General features: G+C 39.7%; 1 protein-coding gene across 1 annotated transcript; it reads left to right on the top strand.

Moving 5' to 3' along the window:
* Positions 1–594: 594 nt before the first annotated feature.
* Positions 595–1032, top strand: LOC311287742 (histone H2B-like). Its single transcript, XM_084404772.1, has one exon. It carries the CDS (start codon positions 603–605, stop codon positions 975–977), a length of 375 nt encoding a protein of 124 aa, XP_084260898.1. The 5' UTR covers positions 595–602; the 3' UTR covers positions 978–1032.
* The last annotated feature ends 10900 nt before the right edge of the window (positions 1033–11932 follow it).

The raw sequence follows: 11932 nt of genomic DNA, 5'->3' as shown, positions 1-11932 counted from the left end.
CTGTTTTCCCCGGTCTCCCTGGGACTCATGCACTGGATGCTCAGCGCACACGGCGTTGACAAGGGGTTCCCGTAGCGTAAGCAACTTACGCAATACGAGAGAACCTCTCGTAAGAGAACGTACTCGGTTACCTAATGTAACCTCGGTTCTCTCTAGAAGAGGGAACGAGTATTGCGTAACTGGCCGTGTCGCGCCACGAGCTTTTGCGCTTCAGACTGTGAAAACCAGAATATTAGCCTATGAGCCCTGCTTATATACACACTGGCCACACCCACCTTGACGGTTAGAAGGGTGTGGAGGGCGCGAAGCGCCCTGATAGGGTGTGACGTCATACAGGGCTCACTGGTAGGCTTAAGCAGTTGCCGCCGGGCAGCCAATGAGCACGCTGATACAGCCTGCCGTGGTCTGCCGGCTGCCGCACTGCGTTGACAATGAATACAAAATTAAGGATAATTTTTGGCTTCAGATCTCGAAAGAAAGACAACTTTCCCGTAGCGTAAGCAACTTACGCAATACTCGTTCCCTCTTCTAGAGAGAACCGAGGTTACATTAGGTAACCGAGTACGTTTTATTGTACTTTGAGTTTATCTGATTGAAGCATCATGCCTGAACCAGCGAAGTCCGCACCCAAGAAGGGCTCGAAGAAGGCCGTCACTAAAACCGCCGGCAAGGGCGGAAAGAAGCGCAGAAAGTCCATGAAGGAGAGCTACGCGATCTACGTGTACAAAGTCCTGAAGCAGGTTCATCCCGACACCGGGATCTCCTCCAAGGCGATGGGAATCATGAACTCTTTCGTCAACGACATCTTCGAGCGCATCGCCGGTGAAGCGTCTCGTCTCGCTCACTACAACAAGCGCTCCACCATCACATCGAGAGAGATCCAGACCGCCGTGCGTCTGCTGCTGCCCGGAGAGCTGGCCAAACACGCCGTGTCTGAGGGCACAAAGGCTGTGACCAAATACACCAGCTCAAAGTAGAGGAGTCAGCTCAACACACAACACAAAGGCTCTTTTAAGAGCCACACATATTGTCCTTAAAAGAGTGTTGTTTTTTCCTTTTTTTTTCTCTCTTATGTTCTCCTTTTAAGAGCATTTGAATTGTAGATTTAATTACTTATAGAGGAAGATGTTGTAGAACATAAGATAAAAGACATTTATGGCTGGTTTTGCAGACAAGGCTTAAGCTCCCAGACTAAAATTCATGTCATAACATAAAATCGACTTATTTCAAGGGTTTAATTTTGTGTTTTTGCTGTAAGATAAAGTACTTAAAAAAAAAAAAAAATCTAGATATCTTTTAAATCTATTTGTTGCTTTTTTTATATAGACAGAACAACGTATGTTCTAACAACATGGTGGCTTTTGTCTTCAGCAAATGTTGTGAATGCAAAAACATTATTATCATTAACATTTATATTTGAATGTTTTCTTTTTTTTTTCTTTTTTTTTGACAATCCAGCTTCTTGTCTCTGATGTTTACAGTAGTAACTGAGATAGTTCATCTTCCTCTTCCCTCATAAAATGCAGATTGAATCAGTTTCAGGTGTTTCTTACTATAGTATATCAGAGGTCTGTGTGTTGCACTATTGATTTTTCACTAGTTGTTCACACATTTTGATTTGTCAACCTTAATGTAATTTAAATGAATAGAATAGTGGGTGAATTGTAACACCCATATGAGAGTCAAACAGTATGTTCAAGCTCTCTGTCTGGTTTTATTTATGTATAATTTTTTTTTTTTTTTTTTTTTTTTACAGCACAAAACAAAAGGAGTGATAAAATAAGAATAATACAGAGACAAATAATAATAATAATGATACATATTATATATATATATATATATATATATATACAGTGAGGAAAATAAGTATTTGAACATCCTGCTATTTTGCAAGTTCTCCCACTTGGAAATCATGGAGGGGTCTGAAATTGTCATCGTAGGTGCATGTCCACTGTGAGAGACATAATCTAAAAAAAAAAAATCCAGAAATCACAATATATGATTTTTTAACTATTTATTTGTATGATACAGCTGCAAATAAGTATTTGAACACCTGTCTATCAGCTAGAATTCTGACCCTCAAAGACCTGTTAGTCTGCCTTTAAAATGTCCACCTCCACTCCATTTATTATCCTAAATTAGATGCACCTGTTTGAGGTCGTTAGCTGCATAAAGACACCTGTCCACCCCATACAATCAGTAAGAATCCAACTACTAACATGGCCAAGACCAAAGAGCTGTCCAAAGACAAAATTGTACACCTCCACAAGGCTGGAAAGGGCTACGGGGAAATTGCCAAGCAGCTTGGTGAAAAAAGGTCCACTGTTGGAGCAATCATTAGAAAATGGAAGAAGCTAAACATGACTGTCAATCTCCCTCGGACTGGGGCTCCATGCAAGATCTCACCTCGTGGGGTCTCAATGATCCTAAGAAAGGTGAGAAATCAGCCCAGAACTACACGGGAGGAGCTGGTCAATGACCTGAAAGGAGCTGAGACCACCGTTTCCAAGGTTACTGTTGGTAATACACTAAGACGTCATGGTTTGAAATCATGCATGGCACGTAAGGTTCCCCTGCTTAAACCAGCACATGTCAAGGCCCGTCTTAAGTTTGCCAATGACCATTTGGATGATCCAGAGGAGTCATGGGAGAAAGTCATGTGGTCAGATGAGACCAAAATAGAACTTTTTGCTCATAATTCCACTAAACGTGTTTGGAGGAAGAAGAATGATGAGTACCATCCCAAGAACACCATCCCTACTGTGAAGCATGGGGGTGGTAGCATCATGCTTTGGGGGTGTTTTTCTGCACATGGGACAGGGCGACTGCACTGTATTAAGGAGAGGATGACCGGGGCCATGTATTGCGAGATTTTGGGGAACAACCTCCTTCCCTCAGTTAGAGCATTGAAGATGGGTCGAGGCTGGGTCTTCCAACATGACAATGACCCGAAGCACACAGCCAGGATAACCAAGGAGTGGCTCTGTAAGAAGCATATCAAGGTTCTGGCGTGGCCTAGCCAGTCTCCAGACCTAAACCCAATAGAGAATCTTTGGAGGGAGCTCAACCTGACTGATCTAGAGAAGATCTGTGTGGAGGAGTAGGCCAAAATCCCTCCTGCATTGTGTGCAAACCTGGTGAAAAACTACAGGAAACGTTTGACCTCTGTAATTGCAAACAAAGGCTACTGTACCAAATATTAACATTGATTTTCTCAGGTGTTCAAATACTTATTTGCAGCTGTATCATACAGATAAATAGTTAAAAAATCATACATTGTGATTTCTGGATTTTTTTTTTTAGATTATGTCTCTCACAGTGGACATGCACCTACGATGACAATTTCAGACCCCTCCATGATTTCTAAGTGGGAGAACTTGCAAAATAGCAGGGTGTTCAAATACTTATTTTCCTCACTGTATATATATATATATATATATATATATATATATATATATATATATATATTGCTGCGCCTAATATGAATGTTCACATATCAACAAACATGATACAATAATATACAGCCATATAATGATATAAAATATATAATGTATAATGTATATATATATATATAAAAAATAAAAAAAAACTTTTTTTAATTAATTGATTTAAATGTTCTTTAACCATGTGCCATCTCTGATTAAAAAGGTCAGTTTTCAATTGTAATGATGCAGTAATTTTTTCCATCATATCAATCTGTTTTAGTAGGCTATCTGTTTCCATTCAGTTACAGTTGGTGATTTCAATGTTTTTTTTTTTTTTTTTTTTGCCAATTAGTGGTAACACACGTAAAATATATCTTTGGTCAGCATTGAAAACATCAACTGATAAAACACCCAGTAAGAAAAACTGTACATTTGAGGGAACTTCTCTTTTTACAATTTTCTCCATCTCTTCTTTAACATTTTTCCAATACGCAAGGATTACTGGACAGTCCCAAAATATATGGTCACCTGTTTTACCACATTATCTCCAGCATAAAGCTGCAGAGGGGTCTTTTACAAAATTTGAAATAACCAGAGGAGTATGAAAATAACGTATTTTAATTTTCCAGTCAAATTCCTTCCACTGTTGACTATTAATTCCCTTATGGCACCTATAACAGAGTTTATCCCATAACTCATCCTCTATTACTGTATTAGCTTCTATTTCCCACTTTTCCTTAATATTGTAAGTGTTTCCAACATGCCTGTTAACAATCTTTTATAAAGATGAGAAACATGTTTACCAACAGGGATGTGTTTTTTCTGAAATTGTGATAAAATATTGTTCTATGCCAATTGGGATTTTGCCAATTCTTTCTTTTTCCTTGTAATGTAATGCCTATTTGCAAATATCTATAAAAATCACTTGAGGGAAGATCGAATTGTTCCTGAAGTTGTGTGAAAGACTTTAAGTGTGTTTCTTCAAAGAGCTGATTAAAAATAAAGAGGCCTTTAACTGCCCATCTCCTAAACCATGGTCACACAGTGAAGGTGGAAAATCTACATTACCCACTATGGGCATAGCTCGAGAAATTGTTCCAACATCCTTAAGCATTTTCTTTACCTTTGCCCATACCTTTATTGTATGTTTTATCCATTCATTTTCAATCTTCATTTTATTGACATGTTTTAGATCCATAAAGGGTAGGGCAGACAGTTGTGCACCCTTAACTTCCCCTTGCTCTACTAGTCAGGGGGCCAAAACTGATATTAAAACTTTGTTGGACACTTTTTGGTACAAGAATACAACCTATCCAGTATTAATATTTAACCCCTCAACATGTGTTCTAGCCAGGTTGTCAGCTTAGAAAATGTTTTTTTGTCCATTTTAACACTATATTCTTAAAAGTGGTAAAAGCGGATTTTTTTCCCAAAGTGCTTCCATTTTCTTCCATGTTACCTATTGTAATTTTGGGCAAATGTGCAATATAATCCAACTTATGTGCAAGCATGATCATTAAAAATTAATAATCAATAAATACCACAAGAGTATCACACCACAAGGGGCACTATTGTGTCAGCACAGCTGTGATTTGGCAGCAGATCCAGAGAAGATGATCACAGCAGGTGTCAACAGTACAGTCTGAACAAAACTTTATAAAGGAGTGAATCACACAACAGATTAACTTGATCTATTTGTCTACACAAACATTTACCTCAAGATTCTACCATCAAATGTTGCCAGAAACAGGTAAGCTAAACTGTTTTCCAACTAGCTATATACTTACCAGACATACACTCACCTAAAGGATTATTAGGAACACCATACTAATACTGAGTTTGACCCTCTTTCGCATTCAGAACTGCCTTAATTATATGTGGCATTGATTCAACAAGGTGCTGAAAGCATTCTTTAGAAATGTTGGCCCATATTGAAAGGATAGCATCTTGCAGTTGATGGAGATTTGTGGGATGCACATCCAGGGCACGAAGCTCCCGTTCCACCACATCCCAAAGATGCTCTATTGGGTTGAGATCTGGTGACTGTGGGGGCCATTTTAGTACAGTGAACTCATTGTCATGTTCAAGAAACCAATTTGAAATGATTCGAGCTTTGTGACATGGTGCATTATCCTGCTGGAAGTAGCCATCAGAGGATGGGTACATGGTGGTCATAAAGGGATGGACATGGTCAGAAACAATGCTCAGGTAGGCCGTGGCATTTAAACGATGCCCAATTGGCACTAAGGGGCCTAAAGTGTGCCAAGAAAACATCCCCCACACCATTACACCACCACCACCAGCCTGCACTGCACAGTGGTAACAAGGCATGATAGATCCATGTTCTCATTCTGTTTACGCCAAATTCTGACTCTACCATCTGAATGTCTCAACAGAAATCGAGACTCATCAGACCAGGCAACATTTTTCCAGTCTTCAACTGTCCAATTTTGGTGAGCTCGTGCAAATTGTAGCCTCTTTTTCCTATTTGTAGTGGAGATGAGTGGTACCCGGTGGGGTCTTCTGCTGTTGTAGCCCATCCGCCTCAAGGTTGTGCGTGTTGTGGCTTCACAAATGCTTTGCTGCATACCTCGGTTGTAACGAGTGGTTATTTCAGTCAAAGTTGCTCTTCTATCAGCTTGAATCAGTCGGCCCATTCTCCTCTGACCTCTAGCATCAACAAGGCATTTTCGCCCACAGGACTGCCGCATACTGGATGTTTTTCCCTTTTCACACCATTCTTTGTAAACCCTAGAAATGGTTGTGTGTGAAAATCCCAGTAACTGAGCAGATTGTGAAATACTCAGACCGGCCCGCCTGGCACCAACAACCATGCCACGCTCAAAATTGCTTAAATCACCTTTCTTTCCCATTCTGACATTCAGTTTGGAGTTCAGGAGATTGTCTTGACCAGGACCACACCCCTAAATGCATTGAAGCAACTGCCATGTGATTGGTTGATTAGATAATTGCATTAATGAGAAATTTAACAGGTGTTGAACAGGTGTTGAACAGGTAATAATCCTTTAGGTGAGTGTATAGCTAGGCTAATTTACTTTCATAATTACTAGCTTACTTACTAATAGGTAAATTAAGTTTTGTGCAGATGTGTAATAGAAATATTATGGTTTTAATTTATTTGCTGCACAGCAGCCTATTTTACAGTCTGCTATATCTAAAAGTGTTAATAATTTTGTTAGATAGCAAAGCCCTCAGCTTATGTCAGAGGACATTGTAGTGATCCACTCAGAAACCAATCAGACTAGTGTAGTGAAAAATGTCTTTGCCTTCAGATGAGATAACATGGATCCAGAGGGAGCTGTAAGCCTAGCGTCCAAAGAAAAACAAATAGGAAGAGATATTGATTGGGAAAAATGTTTCATTTGTCAAGACAAATATGGAAAATACAGCCAAGATAAAGCCCTTTGATTGAAGTGATTTTTCAGGAAGTGGTAATAATAATAATAATAATAATACATTTTATTTGTAAAGCACTTTACATTTGACACCAAATCTCAAAGTGCTACAGTAGAACATAATTAAAAAAACAATACAGTATTACAATAAAAACACAACATGTTACAAGACGAGACTAAAAACAAGCTTTAGCTGTTAAAATAAGCCTGTGTAAAAAGGTGAGTTTTTAGTCCTTTTTTGAATGTGTCCACTGTCTGCGGGGCCCTGAGGTGGTCTGGGAGGGCGTTCCACAGGCAGGGAGCAGCGACTTGAAAGGCCCTGTCGCCCATTGTTTTGATCCGTGTCCTGGGCATGACCAAACGGTGCTGTTGGCCTGACCGGGTTCTGGTTGATGAATTTGGTGTGAGCAACTCAGTGAGGTAAGTGGGGGCCGCACCGTGCAGACAGTGATGGGTATGAAGGAGGACCTTATATTCTATGCTGGACTGAATGGGGAGCCAGTGCAGTGAACGAAGGATGGGGGTGATGTGCTCATGTTTTCGCACCCTCATCAGGACCCTGGCAGCGCTGTTCTGAACATACTGGAGCTTTTGAAGGCTCCTGCCAGGAATCCCAATGAGGAGTGCATTACAGTAGTCCAGCCTGGAGGAGACAAAAGCATGGACTAGCTTCTCTGCAGCAGAAAGGGAGAGGGAGGGGCGCAGTTTGGAAATATTGCGGAGGTGAAAGAATGCAGTTTTGCAGATGGAGGTGACATGACTGTCGAAGGAAAGGAGGGGGTCAAATTTTACCCCTAGATTAGTAACAGAGGAAGAGAGGGGAGTGGTGTGTCCAAAGAGTGAAACAGAGGTGATTGGAGAGGAGCGGAGTTGATGAACGGTTCCAGTTTGAATGGCCTCTGTTTTGGAGCCATTCAGCTGCAGGAAGTTTTGACTCATCCACGCCTTTATCTCCTCCAGACAGGAGCTAAGGCGGGCAGCCGTGGCAGAGGGGGAGCTAGAGGGAGTGACTTGAAGGTAGAGTTGTGTGTCGTCAGCATAGCAATGGAAATTAACTCCATGCCTGCTGATTACACGACCCAAGGGGAGCATGTAAATAGTGAAGAGGGTTGGACCGAGTACGGAACCCTGGGGGACCCCACAGGTGACAGTGTGGGGTCTAGATTTTACATCCCCCAGAGCTACATACTCGGTTCTATCAGTGAGATAGGAGTGAAACCATTTCAGGGCAGTACCAGAGAGACCTGTGTAGTGCTGAAGTCGGTGCAGGAGAATGTGATGGTCTACAGTGTCAAACGCAGCAGAGAGGTCGAGAAAAATGAGGAGGGATGTGGAACCAGAATCAGAAGCCATCAGCAAATCGCTGGTGACTCTGATAAGAGCTGTTTGGTGTCTTTGTGCTCTTTCTGGAGATTATTGTAGTATAATATTGTGCAATATTTTTGCAATATAATAGACACACACATTATTTGCATTGCGCTTAGCTTGACCTTGCTTATTCAATCCATTCAGTCTCAAAGGGACGAGACTGACAACCTGAGAGCCAACCTCTGCCAACCTGAGAGCCACTGCTTTGATGGGGAAAAACATACCTTTGCCATACGACTATTACATAGTTATTACTACTAACTAGTTACTAACCCCTGACCCTAAAGAAGTGAGAGAGCAGTTTTGTTAGGATGGAATTAATAACTATAGTGATATGTGAATTAAATATAATTTGTGTTACAACCTGGTACACTAATTAAGTCAAATAGCACCATAGACCGTCATCTACAGTTCTAAATTTCCGCCTTGACATTAAAGTATTATAACTTGTGCAGCATTGAACTGTATCTCCCTACAAGCTTTAAACTTGGCTTGACTCATTCCCATAGATATGGGTACTGATTGATAGAGGTTTTGGGATACTAGGTTATGTTTCCAAGCTGATATTCACTTTGAAAACTGGTTCTCTTTAGGCGGAGATTGTTTTTTTCATGTTATAGTTCTGTTGTCTCTTACACTGTACAATAAATGTTCATTCTGACACTTCAGCAGACATCCCATGAGTGTTGGCTTTCATTTGATACCATGTTTATGAATATGGTCCTCGTGGTTGTGGAGATATTCAATATTTACTGTTGGCATGTCATGTTGAGCAGGAAACCAAAAAATTGGCCTGAAATTGCTTGTACAAGTCACACAAAAAAAAAAAAATTCAGCTTGATAACCACCCTAATATCTTACCTATGGGTGTCTTCTAACTAAAAAAATAGGGTGACAGCTTGTACCAAAACATGTCCGCAAAAGTCTTAACGGAAGCCCTTTTCAGAATTGGCCCCCTGACTATATTCGAGTCCACTTTGCTTCCTCATCTCCACTGATCCAAGTCACAAGTTGCTGCTAGTTGAGCTACCCAATAATACAATTTTATATTTGGCAAAGCCAAATCTCCTTTATTTTTAGCCAGATGAAGTGTTTTAAGTTTAATTCTGAGTCTTTTGTGTTGCCATATAAATTGAGAAATGAATTTGTTTAACATATTAAAAGTGGAAATTGGAACTCTTATGGGCAACGACTGGAATAGAAATAGGAAACGTGGGAGCAGGTTCATCCTTACGGTCTCAACTCTGCCAAACAGAGATAAAGGAAGAACTTCCCAATGAACTAGATCACTCCTTATTTGATTAATTAGCTTATTATAGTTTGCCTCAAAAAGTCTTGTAGTTTCAGGTGTGATAATAATCCCCAAGTACCTAAATCCTTGTTTAGACCAGTGAAATGACACCATCTCGTTTAGTTGTTTAGGCCATATTCCTGATATCATCATTGCCTCTGATTTATTTTGATTAATTTTGTATCCAGAAATGTCTCCATAATCTTTTAGGCATTGCATTAGTCGAGGTATTGAAGTAAGGGGATGTTTTATAAAGAGCAGGATATCGTCAGCGAAAAGGGAAATTTTATTACCATCCTCAACCCCCTCAATCTGGACATCCTGTCTAATTGCCTCCGCTAGAGGCTCGATACTGAGAGCAAAGAGAATGGGTGAGAGAGAATCACCCTGTCTTACGCCTCTCTCTATATCAAAAAAGTCAGAGCATTGTCCGTTAACTCTAATTTTTGATTTGGGGTTCTTGTACAACAGCCGAAACCAAAAGGTAAATGTTTCACTGAAGCCCATCTCAGTTAATGTTTGTTCTAAAAATGGCCAATCTACCCGATCAAATACTTTCTCAGCATCTAAGCTGAGGAGCATTGACGTTTGAGTACCCTTTGCCATGAGTGGCTGCAGGTTTAATGCTCTCCTTATATTATTTGTCCCTTGGCGACCTGAAATGAACCCCGCCTGATCTGGTTTTACTAATTTCCTAATGTATTTTTGTACTCTAGTTGCTAAAATAGATGTTAATATTTTATAATCCACACACAGGAGGCTAATAGGACGATAGCTAGAACACTGCAATGGATCTTTTCCTTCCTTATGCAGGACTGTGATGATAGCCTCAGACCATGACTCTGGAGGGTTCCCTGAATTTAACACATAATTATATAACTTACATAATACCGGAGTGAGATCATCAACAAACACTTTATAATATTCTCCTGCAAACCCGTCTATTCCTGGCGTTTTTTTTTTATTTTTTAATAATTGTTTCTTTCACCTCCTTTTCTCTAATTGGCTCTACTAACGCAGAGGCTTCATCCGCCGTCAGCTTGTCTAATTTAAGATTTTTAAAGAAATCATGTATTTTTTCTTCTTTCAATTCCTGATGTTGACCCTTATACAATTGTTCATAATATTTGGCAAAGGTATTTGCTACTGCTTTTGGGCTAGTTTCGACATCGTTGGAATGAGGTTGTTTAATTTTAGGAATTGTTCGACTAGCTTGTGCTTTCTGTAGTTGAAATGATAATAACCTGCTAGCCTTGTTTCCAAATTCATAGTATTTTCTATCAATAAACCTAAGGGCACCCTCTGCCTTATAGGTCAGAATCTCATCTAACTTGGCTCTATTCTCTTTAAGTTTATTAAATACTTCTTGTTTTCCACTTCGTTTATGTTCATTTTCTAATCTCTTGATTTCAGTTTCTAATTCTACTTGTTTTTTAAGTCTGTCTTTCTTTAACTTTGATCCTATAGATATTGTTTTCCCCCTTACTGTGGCTTTTCCTGCGTCCCATAGAACAGTAGGTGAGACCATTCCATTGCCAAAATATTCCATTATTGCTGACCTTATTTCTTCTCTTATATTAACATCTGTCAATAATGAAACATTAATTCTCCAATACTTCATACATGGCTCCAATCCCAAATCAAGTGTCATTTGTACTGGGCTATGATCTGAAGTGGTTATTGGCTCAATAACACAGTTTTTAACTCGGTATGTGTCCTTTTTGGACACCAAAAAATGATCCAACCGTGAGTAGCTTCCATGCACTTGTGACATAAAGGTGAAGTCTCTCTCTTTTGGATGAAGGTGGCGGCAAGCATCTATCAACCCTAATTCCTTCATCATATTCATTAGACTTTTCGACATTCTGCTTTGAGGTTTTGAGGATGATGGTAATTTATCTATTCTATTATTCAGTACGCAATTCAAGTCCCCAGCCATTAAAAAAAAGCCTTCCCCATGATCTGCTAACAAATGTGCAAGCTTTTTGAAAATTTTTGGACAATCTTCATTTGGTGCATAGGCATTCAAAAGAGTTCATTTAAAACCAGCAATCCTTCCTATGACCATAACATAACGACCCTCTGTATACTTGAAAACCTTTTCACAATGAAAGTACACAAACCTACTAAATAGTATAGCTACACCTCTCTTTTTACGTTTCCCATAAGAGCTACTGTAAACCTGATCCACCCATTCTCTTTTACATTTTTGGTGTTCTGTTTCTGTGAGGTGAGTTTCTTGAAGTAAGGCTATAGAGCACTGCATTTTCTTCAACTGTCCCGGTATCTTTTTTCTTTTAATTGGGTTGTTTATTCCTTTTATGTTGTAGGTAATTAAATTAAGCAATGCCATCTTTGTATTTATACTCATTCATGTAACACAGCACGAACCTCTCATAAGCATCTGTTGTTCCAACCATGACGTCACCGGA

This window comes from Rutilus rutilus (genome assembly GCF_951802725.1).
Source record: "Rutilus rutilus genome assembly, chromosome: 3".
NCBI classification, from domain to species: Eukaryota; Metazoa; Chordata; class Actinopteri; order Cypriniformes; family Leuciscidae; genus Rutilus; species Rutilus rutilus.
Note: the sequence above shows the minus strand (reverse complement) of the source record. Positions and strands in the feature narration are given on the sequence as shown.